Consider the following 15,720-nt stretch of genomic DNA (forward strand, 5'->3'; position numbering starts at 1 on the left):
GAGCGAGCGAGAGCGCGAGAGCGCGAGAGAGCGCGAGAGCGCGAGAGCGCGAGAGCGCGAGAGAGAGCGAGAGCGAGAGAGAGCGAGAGAGAGCGAGAGAGAGCGAGAGAGAGCGCGAGAGAGCGCGAGACAGCACGAGAGCGCGAGACAGCACGAGAGCGAGAGAGAGCGCGAGAGCGAGAGAGAGCGCGAGAGCGAGAGAGAGCGCGAGAGCGAGAGAGAGCGCGAGAGCGAGAGAGAGCGCGAGACAGAGCGAGAGAGCGAGAGAGCGAGAGAGCGAGAGAGCGAGAGAGCGAGAGAGAGCGAGAGAGCGAGAGAGAGCGCGAGAGAGCGCGAGACAGCACGAGAGCGAGAGAGCGCGAGACAGCACGAGAGCGAGAGACAGCACGAGAGCGAGAGAGCGAGAGAGCGAGAGAGAGCGCGAGACAGCACGAGAGCGAGAGAGCGCGAGACAGCACGAGAGCGCGAGACAGCACGAGAGCGAGAGACAGCACGAGAGCGAGAGACAGCACGAGAGCGAGAGAGCGAGAGAGAGCGCGAGATAGCACGAGAGCGAGACAGCGCGAGACAGCACGAGAGCGAGAGAGCGCGAGAGCGCAAGAGCGAGAGAGCGCAAGAGCGAGAGAGCGCAAGAGCGAGAGAGCGCAAGAGCGAGAGAGCGAGAGAGCGAGAGCGCGAGAGCGCGAGAGCGCGAGAGCGCGAGAGAGCGAGAGAGCGAGAGAGCGAGAGAGCGAGAGAGCGAGAGAGCGAGAGAGCGAGAGAGCGAGAGACAGCGAGAGAGCGCACGAGACAGCACGAGACAGCGAGAGAGCGAGAGAGCGAGAGAGCGAGAGAGCGAGAGAGCGAGAGAGCGAGAGACAGTGCGAGAGCGAGAGAGCGCGAGAGACAGCGAGAGAGCGCGAGAGCGAGAGAGCGCGAGAGACAGCGAGAGAGCGAGAGAGCGCGAGAGCGAGAGAGCGAGAGAGCGCGAGAGCGAGAGAGCGAGAGAGCGAGAGAGCGAGAGAGCGAGAGAGCGAGAGACAGCGCGACAGCGAGAGAGACAGTGGGATTTCGAGATAGCACGAGAGCGAGAGACAGCACGAGAGCGAGAGAGCGCGAGACAGCATGAGAGCGAGAGCGAGAGCGAGACCAGCGCGAGAGTGAGCGAGAGCGAGACCAGCGCGAGAGTGAGCGAGAGCGAGACCAGCGCGAGAGTGAGCGAGAGCGAGACAGAGCGCGAGAGTGAGCGAGAGCGAGACAGAGCGCGAGAGAGAGAGAGAGCGAGCAAGAACGAGAGCGAGCAAGACAGCGCGAGAGCTCGCGAGAACGCGACAGCCAGCGCGAGAGAGAGCGAGAGAGAGCGAGAGAAAGCGAGAGAAAGCGAGAGTAAGCGAGAGTAAGCGAGAGTAAGCGAGAGTAAGCGAGTGCGAGAGACAGCACGAGAGCGCGAGAGAAAGTGCGTGAGAACGAGAGCGCGAGAGCGAGTGAGAACGAGCAAGAGTGAGCGAAAGCGAGAGCGAGCGAGTGCGAGACAGAGCGCGAGAGAGAGCGAGCAAGAACAAGAGTGAGAGAGAGGGAGAGCGAGTGCAAGAGCGAGCGAGGCAGCGCGAGAGCTCGTGAGAACGCGAGAGCGAGCGCGAGAGAGAGAATGGGGGAGAGCGTGTATGTGTGTGACAGTGAGTGGGGAGTGCATGTGTGTGTGTATATCTATATATGTGTGCGTGCGGGAAGCGGGGTGTTGGATGGGGTGTAAGATGGGGAGACTTACCATGGAATACTCTTTACAATCAGTCTCACTTGTGGACACGCACCTCCATCAAGGATGGACACCTCCGTACATTACTCTACTACAAGCCTATGGATAACCTCACAATGCTGCACTTCTTCAGCTTCCATCCGAAACATATTAAAACATCCATCCCCCACACATACACAGAATCTGTTCGGTTGAGGAGGAACGAGACAGACACCTGAAGGTGTTGAAGGAAGCTCTCAAACTCATCAATGCAGAGTTAAAAATCATTAATTTTTCAGATTTTCTCTGTATGATGAAAAACATTTTATTTTCAATGACAAGTGCTTCATGATTCTCAGTCTTGATCTCTTGGCTGGTCTGCATCCTTCACCAATTCCTTTCACTGTTGTCCAACTTGCTTTTATCCAGTTGACTGTTGCCAGAGCAATTCCAACAGTGATTCACTTTCTGCCCTGCATCATTTTTTTCCTGAGCTCCTCCAGGATGTTTCCTTCATTTCTCCTTATACTCAAATAAATTTATCTGCCTCATGATGACTTTACTCAGCCAAACAACCGGTTTCTGATTGTACGCTGATGACATTCAATTCAATTCCTCTATCACCTCTTCTACTCCTTCCATGATTATGGGAAATCAGATTCTTTTATAGTTAGCCTTGATAGAACTGCAAAGATCAGCATCATATATTTTACACAGATTCCACTGACTCCACCTCTCTTTCCACTAATGGTCATCTACATTGAGTGGGTTATAACTAAAAAGCCAGTGATTTTCTACTTCAGCAACACAATCAAATGGAATGTTTTCAAATGTCGATACATTAGATCTTAAGTTCAGGCGCACAGTTTCCAGAGTTATCACAAAACATGTGTCACGGCTGTTACCCTCAAACAAGATTTTTTTGGAGCTTGTTTATGGTATCAGATTCTTAACTACTTGCTAAGCAGATAGAAAAGAACAAAAGTGCTACCTGTTCTAATCTTCCATGAGTCTTCAACAGAAAGCAAAAAATACTTTGCTTTTTGAAGACTACGTCAACTTTCTGTCTTTTGTAATATTAAATATGCAAATTATTTCTGAAAATTTAGGAAGATGTTGCATGATGAAAGCAGATATACTGGCACCCTGGAATCTGAAGTTCCCTTGTTCGCTGCTAATGCTGAGATTTTGAAGCATAAGATGGGGAAAACTTGTCAAGCTATAGGCAAATCTAATACTCTTTCCTTCACTGATAAAATTGTATTTAGATCTACTTCGGTTACTCTACTTATAAACCTCTATAAGATCACCCTTCAATCTCCTACGCTTCAGTGAAAAACGTCCCAGTCTATCCAGCCTCTCCTTATAATTCAAACCCTCCGTTCCTGGCAACATCCTGGTAATCTCTTCTGAATCCTCCCTAGCTTAATAATGTATTAATAATGTATTCATTTAAAATATACACTACCTTCTGCAAAGAGTGCCCAGTAACTGGGTGCTCCCTTTGTAAGTTCTGCTCCTTCTGGAAGATCAATCTTTAGGCAGAACTGCACAGTCTGACCAGATGATACAACCAATGGAGCCATTTGCACTGAATCTGCAGAATTTGGTAACTTAGGAACCTTCTTCGGTTTTGCAGATTTGGAAGCATCCGCAGCAACTACAGCAGTGATTGCCAACTGTATAAAAATGAAAAAAAACCCATAACTATCACAATATTCTACATTAAGCTCTGTAATCTGATTTTCAACAGTAGTTTAACATTCTATTATCTTAGCACAAAATTGAATCTGGGTGCAGTGTTGAGGCTGAAATAATTAAAATCTGAGATTAACAAGAATGGAGTGATATTAAAAACAAGCAAATGGGAACAGAACAAGAACTCATTGCAGATCTGGGAATTGTGAAATGGTGATTTCTTAACTAGAGTCTCGTTAGATGCTAATTCTAGTTTCAGGGATTTATAATATATACCTGGTCTCAGAAATTAGGATATGTCAGACCTCTGTAATCTCCGGAGAAAAAAGGCCAAGAGGGAATTCTCCAGAAAGAAGACAGAAGAAATGTAGTGACAGCAAGAATCCTGGTGAAGCAAGGAGGAAGATATTAGTCAAAGATCTCTCCTAAGCAAAGTGCAGCCATTTCAGATTGATGACCTTAAGGATAACTGTGATATTTTATTGAAATTATTTTGTTTAAAATTCTCAATAAGAAAGTTGGATTTAATGTGAGGCTGTGTTAATCATATTTCTCAGTATCAGAACACAACAGGCTAAGTCATCTACAGCTCATTTTAGAGTGAGGGGTAAGTTTAGACAGGGATATTGCTGGCTGATGAGTGATTAAATATATTGAGGTTTTGAATTCAGTTTGAGTGAAAAACATAGTAGCGAAATTGAGTGAAGTGCTTGGAGGGAAATTTGTGGTTGAGTGAATATTTTGTCAGGTGTTGAATCAATTTATGTCCTGCAGTGAAGAGAGGGCCACAGAGTCAGAAATGAGTGATGGAAATAATTTCAAGGATAAGTAATAGTGGTCAGTTTTCACTTGCTGTTAGCCAGAAAGCTGGAGCTGTTCCTTTCTGAATCCATCAGAGAGAGATGTGAGACATTTACTCTTTAATTCAAGTCCAACACCTGGGAGATATAAGGTCATGAATCACTAATACTCAAATCCAAGATGAAGAGAAATTGTCAAGCTGGGGAATAGTTTTTGGGCTGCATGGATGACTAAACAGTATGCCGAGTAAGCACAGAGTACGATTTGAAATGACTGGTCGGAGCATCAAGGATGGGATTAGATGCGTGCCATTGGTGATAATGCAGACTGTAGAAGGAAGAAGAAAGCAGTACTGCAAAATTTAAAACAAAGGGCACTAAATGGTTTTAGGGCTCCGTAATAAGATGCAAGAGACATTATCAAAAGGAGTAGGGCACTTTTATGCACAATTTTAAAATGTTGTTTTTGAAGTAATTTAAATTTTTAAACAGGTTTACATTGCAGATGATATTTTGAATCCCATGTTAACTGCTAAGATAAAGAACATCCCAATCTACATGAATTTAAAAAGTTTGGATGTAAACTATGTCCAAAATTGGATAAATACATTTAAGATGTAAACTAGTTGTTCTTTGTATATTATAATTAATGCAATGCTGAGAGAGATTGAAAAAGAAATCAAACTATTAACCCACAGATGTGTGAATCATAGATTGTATAATAAATGATCAAATAACAACATTATTTTCACTTCTAGAAGTTGACATTTTCTACCAAGCACAAAGGAAAATGTCCATGTACTAGGAGGTAATCTACTTTTTAGGTCATATTTTGGTATATTCTCCTTGTCCCTCTAAAAGATCAAGATTATTTGAAATAAAGGTCTGCATCTAGGTAGAGTTCTTTTTCAGTCACTTAAAGGAAAACACACTAGTTTTCTTCTGATTTCTTAGATCTAGCTTCTGCACAGTTAAGAGGTCTGATCCTTGCTTTGATTATTGGATCAGGGTAATTGTATACTTTATTGGGATCACTTTTCCCTTGTCAATCTGATGGAGCTAACCTTCATCATACTTTTGGTCTGCCCACTTTCATAAAAAGCACTTCAGCAATCAAAATGTAGTGCCTACTGATGATCAATTATTTTTGTGCAGTCAGAGTCGGTTCTCAGTAAACACTGTAACATTCATCTGACAGACAGTTCAAGTCCTACTGCTGATTTTACACTGACTGTTCCAAAATATCAGTTACATTCAATTTTGCCTAGATACAAGGGCAGAGCTCGTTTCAAGGTTTTCAGTAGGTCACTTAACACAGTTCAAGGGTCACTGGAGATCAATTCTGGCGTCATTGTTCGTCAAAAAATATAGAGATTGAAGCAAAGCTCATGCAGAAACAATCTATTTAGCTGGACTTCTAAAAAGGCAACTGAACAACAATAAATCTGTGTAGTAGGGGACTCAGTAAGACGTCAAGAGCAGTTGGATTGTTCCGTGCTATTTGAATTAAGCAAGAAGCTATAGGAATTAGTAAGCAGCAATGGATTCAGAAACCTGGGCTTGAGAGCACTGAAGCAGTATGCTATAAACAGTTCAGTGCAGCAGAGTTTGGGGTTTGAAAGTTCACAAGTAATAACTGCTTGGAACAACATAGCAGGGTTAGAGCACAGAAAATAAAATCCAGGGAAGTGCACTTCCAGGAAAGGAATGTGAACAACCAGAAATTGAGAATTCTTTGAAGCAGTCTGCAACGGAACAATTCTGAGGATGTTTTATGGCTAGATCATCAAAAGTGAAGATTCATAATCTCTCAAAAGGAGATTCAATGGACCACAGCGTCACTAATATTAAGAGCAGGGAGACTGCAAAGAAATCCACAGGATCTTTATTGACTGCTTTTGTTGTTTGATATTTTCTGTGGGGTGTTCAATCATAGAATTTATAAACTATCTAGCATGGCACAGATAAAACCTTGTTATCTCAATAATATTTCCAAGTTTGTTTGAGTAGGTTTTATTTGTACTAGACTTGTTACTCCTTGTTTACTAAACAAACCTGGCTGACTTGCTTTTCATACAAATCTATATACCTATATAATTAGTCAAATCACCACTCTGGTTAAATTAAAATTTTGTTACGACCGGTGAAGGAATGGGACTAAAGAAATTGATGCACCCCTCCAATCTTGGTTCGAACACTTCAGAATTGCTTAATTACAAACATATGTTACATTATTTACAGTATTTGGAGGCAGAAAAGTAACTTACCACAGAGACTGTCTGCATTTCCAAATCAAGAACTTTGACCTCGTGATTGTTTGTGTCCATCACATATAGTACATCCCCATGTTCACCAACACACACACCTCCTGGCTCATTGAATGCAACTTGGTTGAATTTAGGGCCAATTACATTGTTTGGTTTGCCAGTTCCTGCTAGTGTAGTACATTGTTTTGTTTTCGGGTTTATTACTTTGATCTGAGAAACAAATAAGTAAATATTTCAGTCCAATGGTAAATGAAAACAGATGCCCAATCAGAACATTAAAGACAGCTTTAATTCTCTCAATAGAATATTTGATAGTTTAACATAACCACAGCAAGTGTGGGAACATTAAGGACACAACATTCTAAAAGTGTCCTTCCATAATGTATCTTCAAAAGTCAGTGTGCTATATTTAAAATACAAATTATGAACATCTTAAGATATTTGTGAAGACATTAGATGAAAATACTTCTTACAGTTCTTTAGCTGAAATACATGTTTAATGTAGACAGTTAAATCATACAGAGTCAATGATAAATCCATAATCTGTGATAATTTGTTTATAAGTTATTAAGACTATTTTGATTTGCCCTATTTCTTAATCTCATGAATTAGGTATTTACATTTCCCTTTTCACTTGGCATTAATACTGTGTTCCCTATTGAATCAGAATTGTATCTTGTAAATTCAGGTTATAAGTGAAAGTATACATTAAACTAAAACAAAATACCTTTAGAATTGAAGTTAAATGAAATATTTTGATTTCATATATAGTTCCCATTTATAAGGCACTAATTGGTTGCTGTTCCAATCTAAATACCTTAATCTTAGCTAAACTTAACTTTAGGAATTTGAAAACAAATATTGAAAGACAATAATTGTTATTTTAGTTTTATATTATGGCAGAAAAGATCACTTACCTTGTGGTTATAAGAATCTGCTACATAAAGCAGACTCCTCTTTTCATTCCAAGCCACTCCAAGAGGGTGCTGTAACTTTGCATTTACTCCAATACCATCCAGGTCTCCAAAAGCAAATAGATTCTGCAAAATAATATTTTTAAAAAAATCATATTTTACGTGATTTAAAATTGGTTGAAAGATCTGGACTTCCCAGTACCCATTTTAAAAGGGATGCAATACAACACAGTTGTAGGGATGAAAGAAGACACCTGAAAAGTAACTCTTCCAACAGATTCTGTATTACTGTATTACTTCAAGGCCTGTGTACGTGATAATGAACGACCTAATTCAGGTCTTGAGTTCCTAGGGAAAACTGGGCTCTCTGCAGTAGGACAGACACAGACATCCTCACATTTTCCCCAGGATAAATGCATCGTAGCTCATAGATTCCATCGAAAAGGAATGTTTAAATTAAAGGCCAAGTAGTGTGCATAATTAATTTTGTTCTCCTTCCTGCCCCAATAAACTCTGACGGTCACTGCTGGAGCCAACTGACTTCTGCTTGCCTTTATTCACACTCCCGACCATCCTACAGTTTTATGGTACTTACTGAGGGTCCCTGCCAGAAAGGCAAGTAGATAAATTTAAATTTGGAGATTATCCGGCTGTTTTTAAAAAGCTGCTTTACCACATTTTTGAAATAAAGTTTTGACCAATTCTGAGTTATACTTTAATATTTATAAGCTCCTCCAATCCTTTTAATGTCTATCTTGCTGTGCCAATTTGTAGTCTTCTCATTGAATTGGGGCAGACAAAAACACTGCTCTAAAGCCTAACAAATTATACATGAGTAAGCTTTAAGGTGCTTATTTTAAAATTTGTTTTTCTACACAGCTTTAAAATAAACCATGTTGTCAATTATCAGATTTAGTTTCAAGCTTAAGAGGGAAGTGCTTTTCAAAGTATTTATAAAATCATCCACTAATATCCATCTGATATCTTTGTCATAGATTTAACATAATTTTCCATCCATTACCTAAAACAGACCTGAGCAATGATTCTCCAGTATCAGACATATGACTGGATGAGTACCAAGTGTAAAACGTAAACTTTTCACACCACTTTAGCATGGCAGCATAACAGTGTCACTAAACTACCTTTTGTTTACCATAATCAAATTTCTAGACTTCGAATAGCGGCAACACAAGTGCAATTGTAACCATATCAGGCCATTTTTAGAAGCAATTTTAAACAAACTTGTACCAAGTTAAAACAGGCAGTTTGACAATTTAACAAAAAGTGTGGAGCTGGATGAACACAGCAGGCCAAGCAGCATCTCAGGAGCACAAAAGCTGACGTTTCGGGCCTCGACCCTTCATCAGAGAGGGGGATGGGGAGAGGGAACTGGAATAAATAGGGAGAGAGGGGGAGGTGGACCGAAGATGGAGAGAAAAGAAGATAGGTAGAGAGGTGAGTATTGGTGAGGATGTAGGGAGGGGATAGGTCAGTCCAGGGAAGACAGACAGGTCAAGGAAGCGGGATGAGGTGGTAGGTAGGAAATGGAGGTGCGGCTCGAGGTGGGAGGAAGGGATGGGTGAGAGGAAGAACAGGTTAGGGAAGCGGAGACAGGCTGGGCTGGTTTTGGGATGCAGTGGGGGGAGGGGATGAGCTAATTCAGCAATTTTTGCAATTTTTGGTAAAATTCAACCCCATAAACCCAAATAATAGTGGAATTAACTGAAAATTAGCCTCTGCAATTGAACCCACTGCTACAGGCTAGTGTTTGAAAGATCAAAACTGAAGCCAGGTAAATATTGTAGCTCACCATAGTTAGGCATCCATAAAAATAAGTGACGGTTGCTCACTAACAGGACATTTAATTTAGTTTTAAATATATTTTGAGGCTAACAGTAGACATTGTTCACTAGACTTCATATTTTCTGTCTGTAAGTTTAATTCTTACTGATTAGCACTGAAGTTAAAATAAAAAATTTGGAAGTTACTCAGCATAACTTGGGTGTTTGCCACCCAAGTGGATAAGGTTGCTAAGAAAGCACATGGTGTTTTGGCTTTCATTAACAGGGGGATCGAGTTTAAGAGCCATGAGGGTATGCTGCAGCTCTACAAAACCCTGGTGAGACCACACTTGGAAAATTGTGTCCAGTTCTGGTTGCCCTATTACAGGGAAGATGTGGAGGCTTTGGAGAGGGTGCAAAGGAGGTTTACCAGGATGCTGCCTGGACTGGAGGGCTTGTCTTACAAAGAGAGGTTGACTGAGCTCGGACTTTTCTCTCTGGAGAGAAGGAGGAAGAGAGGTGACCTGATCGAGGTGTACAAGGTAATGAGAGGCATGGATAGAGTCGATAGCCAGAGACTTTTCCCCAGGGCAGGATTGACTGCCACGAGGGGTCATAGTTTTAAGGTGTTAAGAGGAAGGTATAGAGGAGACGTCAGAGGGAGGTTCTTCACCCTCAGAGTTGTGAGCGCATGGAATAGTTTACCAGTGGTAGTCGTGGAAGCAGTCATTAGTGACATTTAAGCGACTGCTGGACATGCACATGGACAGCAGTGAATTGAGGAGAATGTAGGTTAGGTTATTTTATTTTTGGATTAGGATTATTCCACGGCACAACATCGTGGGGCAAAGGACCTGTACTGTACTGTACTTTTCTATGTTCTATGTAATGTGACTGTGAAATTGAAATGTTGAAGATTTACATTTAAATAACAACACCATATTTAGTTGTTAAGGTGTAAAATAAAACAAAAGACTTTAAAGGATTCTGACAGAACTCATAATAGGCAAATGTACATAAGCAAGTTTAAATACATTCTTAACTACAGCATAATAATATATTTATTTAGTTAAAAACATTCAAGAGGATAGTTTTTGAATTACTTTTAAAAATGAGATCCTCTGTATAATGGATAAATTAGGAAAGGATCGAAGAAAATTATTTTCTAGAGATGGTTAGATATACAATTCTTTACAATGGAGTCCCCAGATCTCAAAGACGAAATCTGATAGATCCTTGAATATTCAAGCAGGATGAGACGAGAAGAAACAACTGGAATTCACAATGGCATAGACTTGGGTGGGCAAGGGGCTGGTTTTCAAAGAAAAACTATGGTGAGCTACAATATTTACCTGGCTTCAGTTTTGATCTTTCAAACACTAGCCTGTAGCAGTGGGTTAATTGCAGAGGCTAATTTTCAGTTAATTCCACTATTATTTGGGTTTATGGGGTTGAATTTTACCAAAAATTGTTGAAGTATCAATTTTGGTGAGTTCCATGGAGGGTTTCCCTCTAGAGGCCGTAGCAAGTTTTCAGAATTTTACACGGCTTACCTCATTATGCATACACTATGCCTCTATGGTACTGCACTCCATTACTGTACGTTTACCAGCAGAAATATTGCCAGTGCTGGAACCTTCTGGGATTTCTTGAACCAGCTCCATATTTGAAGTCCACCTGTCCAACAACTCAAGTTACCAACCAGGGATAGCCCTTCACGCTATGCACAAAGATGGAAATGAAGAGGAAAATTTTCTGAGGGGATACAAGTGCCATGGGTGACACTTCACTGCAAATACAAGCTCACAGTTGTAGATATGTTGCTTCTTTACATCATTGTCTGTCTGACTTACTGATATTGTAACTGCAGCTACGTGAAACATATCTTACAGGCTACACATTCTTAGCACCATACCATGTTAGAACCCTGCCATAAGGAGTGCAACTCTTTTACTAACACCCAGGGGTAGCATAACATTTTTTCAATGTTCAGTGTGAGAACATCACATGCTGGAAAGCCTTCAAGCAAATGGAAACATTAAATCTTTTTGAACAGCAGTGCAAGTGAAGGAAAGGAAAATCCAAAAGCTGCATTTGCTTCTGGGAACAAATACGGGCAACAACAAATTTACAATCAATAAATTCATCCAGCTCTTATCTGGAACCAGATGTCAATTAAATCCTGTATGCCTCATTGCATCCAACACTGAAGCAATCATGGTGAAGGTGATGTTGTTCTGACACAATTTTCCCCGAAAGACTTTTGATGCTCTCCCTGCTCTTCAGCATCCGTCCCTTGTCTCCCAATAACCATCCTTGTTGAGCATCTAGCCTCTGAAATGAAGCAGGAACCAGGGGAGTTGCTCAGGATATCTGGTACGGATGGAGATGTGATGACTTGTACAGATGCTGAATGGAAGGCATTTCTATTGCTAAAATCGATTACATTATGTTGCTCTCAATGCAAAGTGGTGTTGAGGGTATAACACCCCGCATCTATTTTGGCAAACCCAAATACCCAGGCTGCAGAATTGACCTTAACACAGGGGAAAGCCATGAAGCAAAGTCCTTTGGCACAAATTGCATAGGTAACAGTTTTAATGCAGTGAGTTGAACACTGAAGTCTCATACTGGTCCCCAGTGGATCATGGAAAGCAGCCAGTTGAAGAAAAACCTGCCTGCATTTGCCGACACTGTGGAGCATGTGCAGTAGACTGCCACAGACATGGTCTTTGCAGAATGCATCATGCAATAGGCTTGTTGCGCTCACTAGTGAGATTCTCATATTGTCACTGAAATCTGGGATTGGAAATTGGACTTTTTATTTGTACATGGAGGATCTAATTTTTCCAATCTTGCCATTTCCCACTCATTCAGGGGCTGTGCCCAGAGCTACTGTAAACAAAATAAGCTAGTAGACTATATGATTTGTTGAGAAAAGTGTAATTCAAAACAATCTGCAACAGTAATAGAAGAGCCAGCTGGGAACTGCCTTACACACATGCACCATTCTTTCTTAAATAAGGTCTGGCAAAGTGATACTTTTAAGCACAAGGGTCTTATAATCATCAATTCAAAACATTTGGTTATGCCCAAATTCAAATTTCAAGCTATAATTAAACTGGTAAATAGAAAGACTAACCTGAGGGATAGTACCTTTCATGAATGTATCTCAACTAGATTTTTCACTAATAAAAGCAAGTTAACTGCAAACTGACTGTGCAAATCAATTTTGAAAACTTAATCTAGCATTTAAATAAAGATCAATGTAATATTTCAAAGCAATAAAGGTCGATGTAGTTCAATATCTTGTGGTGAAGTTCTTCCATTTTGCTCTATCAGCTTTCAGACTTTCACAGATGCCTCGACAATTACTAGTTTGGTTAATTTTAGCCTCTTAATGGTAATGATACCAAATACAGCCATCAAGATTATATTTCCATCGTGTGGCTGTCCATCTATGCTGGAACATCTAATAGGTGTGATGCCTAATGCAAGAAGTCTGAAGGCTAGATTTTCTTTGGCCTTGATTGCTTTACCTTAAATTTGTAAAATTATCCGCAGCATGTAATGAAAGGCACAAAATAATTCCGTGCTTGTTCCAAAAATGAAAGATACTAATTTGCAGATGCTTCTGCAGAAATTTAGTTCAAAAGTAACAGAAAAAGACTTGCCACAGAGAATAGCTTGGTAACCTAAATTACTGAAGAGGTGAAAAGGCCATGTCTATGTGAAGAACCAAGTCTTGACGGTTGATCTAATCTAATCAAAATACATAATCTACTTGTCATAACTTGTGAATCCTAGTGGGTTCTGCCAGAGCTGCATAAAAAGCAATCTTTCCTTGCTTATCTACTTTACAACTATGTCAACATCGGTCCAGACTCGTTTCGAATTTGAAATGTTCCATGAATACCATTTCTGAAGGGAGAAACCTGTCATCAGCCTGAGAGGTGAGACAGAAGTTGCTGCTTTAGCTTACAGACTGCATTGTGCTTCAAATAACCCTACGACAACAACATACTGGGCCATCAGAGAGCACTGAACAAGCAATTAGGATGCAGAAGCACATATGAAAGGTATAACATAGAAACAGCCATCAGATCAAGAATTTGGGTACAATGTTTTGCATGAATTTTGCATTATTGGAGAGGGATTTTAAAGAGTAGTAGCACAAATCAATTTTTATTTGGAGCTCCTTTACCATACTTGTGGGAGAGGCTACAGATCGCTGTCACGGGGACCATTGCTGCCTTAATTACAGCTCAGATTGGGAGGTCAGTGATATTCTACTTTTTCCAATAAAGTACAGGATACTTATACATACAGCATTATAATGGTTACATGCAACATTGACATCAGTGTTGGCCACATCCCCTCTGATCTACACATCCAATTCTGTGAACACATGAATATCACCTGCCCTTAGGCTCCTACAATTATTGACCACAATCCAACATTGATTGTTATGTCCAGTCCTAGGCATTTGCCAGCCGTATCATATACTTGCTTATTACTATTGACTTTTCAAATTTGGTCATGCAATTCATATCCCTTGCTGATCTTAGTACAGAAGATTAAAAAGGATGTTAATTTCTACCAATTGTTATGATACTTGTAGTATCAGCTCTAATATAGAGTAACTAATAAAATTATATGTAGTTAAACCTAATGCTGTGACAAATCTAACAGTTTCGGGAAAAGCTTCCTTCTTATTCTAAGTGCCAAGGTGACCTATATCTAACCGTCATTGACCTAAGTAATAATGCCTGTTTTCCCAGCTCTCTTCTGCCTCCTTTTCCAATTTCCATCCAGCTCCCCAATTGTTGACTGTCATGTCCAATTAACCTTTAATGATTAACCCAAAATGGTACGTTTTGAAGATATCATTTTGATCCTACCACTATGTCCACCCTTTAATAAGGTCTTACATAAGCACAGATGTCTTGTTCTATTATCACAGGCTGATTATACATATGATAAATTTTAAGATCAGCTCTTTGCTAACTGGCAAAAAATTATGGATGGACTTGAAAGATTCTCCAACTCTTCCTTCATTTTTACCCATCTTATGGATATGGCTTCAGTATTTTTCCCTGTCTCCAACTGCAATTTTTAGCTTCTTCTCACCAATGCCAAAAGTCAGTTTCTCTATGGATTACATGTCAGTGCCTTGTCATTTAAAACGTTTTTGTACTCTTCCAGACCACATTAATCATATTGTCAAGGAGGTACATATGTCTGAAGCCTGCGCTTCAGTGCATTTTCGCCATGCGTTTGGGCATGTTAATTACTTCAAGTGTCAAAACCATCACTGCACTTTTACATCAGTTTCCTAGGATCATGCCACACACTCTTGACTTCCAAGTGATCTTTTCAGAAGATCAAAAGTCACTAGTAGGTGCCTGTGTATCCTACTCACCTGGTCTGGTGTTCCAGGTGGTTTCCTTAAAAAGAAAACTCACAGGGCTCACATAACTCCAAGAGAATACTGTTAGTTATCTAATTTTATCTGCACTTTGATTTCATTAGATACACCCAAGGTGAGTCATTCCCATTTCTATGTGATGTAGTGTCACTGTTTTTTCCCTTGTTACTATTCTTTTATTCTAGAAGTGGCCCTATTCATTACCATTATAATGATCCAGGAACCCTGGAGAAACCTTACTATCCAGAGTATTAAGCAAAAGAAGCATATTTTTGCAACAGTTTTAAAAGAGACAAACAAGTATTATTACTGTGTTATTTCACGCATTACCAAATTTTGCTTGTTTGGTCTTTCTTATAAAAGGTACATGCAGTTTTCTCAAATGCAACTTGCTAGATTAAACTATATTTTTCTCCTTTCAAAATTATTCCAAATTCAAATTCGACAACAACTAACTCAAATTTCTGTTCTGTACAGCCCCTGAAGTGTTGTTGGGCTAACAGGTTTCAATTAATTTCTTCCAAAGCAATCTGTCCCAATTTTTCCTGATACAAATTGAAATCACCAGACTGTTTCCATTGGGTAATAAAATGTGAGGCTGGATAAAACACAGCAGGCCAAGCAGCATCTCAGGAGCACAAAAGCTGACGTTTCGGGCCTAGACCCTTCATCAGAGAGGGGGATGGGGAGAGGGAACTGGAATAAATAGGGAGAGAGGGGGAGGCGGACCGAAGACGGAGAGAAAAGAAGACAGGTGGAGAGGAGAGTATAGGTGGGGGGTAGGGAGGGGATAGGTCAGTCCAGGGAAGACGGACAGGTGAAGGAGGTGGGATGAGGTTAGTAGGTAGACGGGGGTGCGGCTTGGGACCTACTAACCTCATCCCACCTCCTTGACCTGTCCGTCTTCCCTGGACTGACCTATCCCCTCCCTACCTCCCCACCTACACTCTCTCCACCTATCTTCTTTACTCTCCATCTTCGGTCCGCCTCCCCCTCTCTCCCTATTTATTCCAGTTCCCTCTCCCCATCCCCCTCTCTGATGAAGGGTCTAGGCCCGAAACGTCAGCTCTTGTGCTCCTGAGATGCTGCTTGGCCTGCTGTGTTCATCCAGCCTCACA

The 15,720-nt window shown here is 41.0% G+C and overlaps 1 protein-coding gene across 1 annotated transcript in view; it reads right to left on the minus strand.

The window, feature by feature from the left end:
• nhlrc2 (NHL repeat containing 2) overlaps window positions 1–15,720 on the minus strand; it is a 114,653-nt gene that overhangs the window by 26,400 nt on the left and 72,533 nt on the right. Inside the window, exons 8-10 of the mRNA XM_059653039.1 lie at window positions 7,397–7,519; window positions 6,480–6,689; window positions 3,183–3,393 (exon numbers count right to left, since the gene is read on the minus strand). Coding sequence (XP_059509022.1) covers window positions 3,183–3,393; window positions 6,480–6,689; window positions 7,397–7,519 — 544 coding nt within the window. The remainder of the gene's footprint in view (window positions 1–3,182; window positions 3,394–6,479; window positions 6,690–7,396; window positions 7,520–15,720) is intronic.

The sequence above is a fragment of the Stegostoma tigrinum genome, chromosome 20, assembly GCF_030684315.1.
Source record: "Stegostoma tigrinum isolate sSteTig4 chromosome 20, sSteTig4.hap1, whole genome shotgun sequence".
In the NCBI taxonomy this organism is placed as follows: Eukaryota; Metazoa; Chordata; class Chondrichthyes; order Orectolobiformes; family Stegostomatidae; genus Stegostoma; species Stegostoma tigrinum.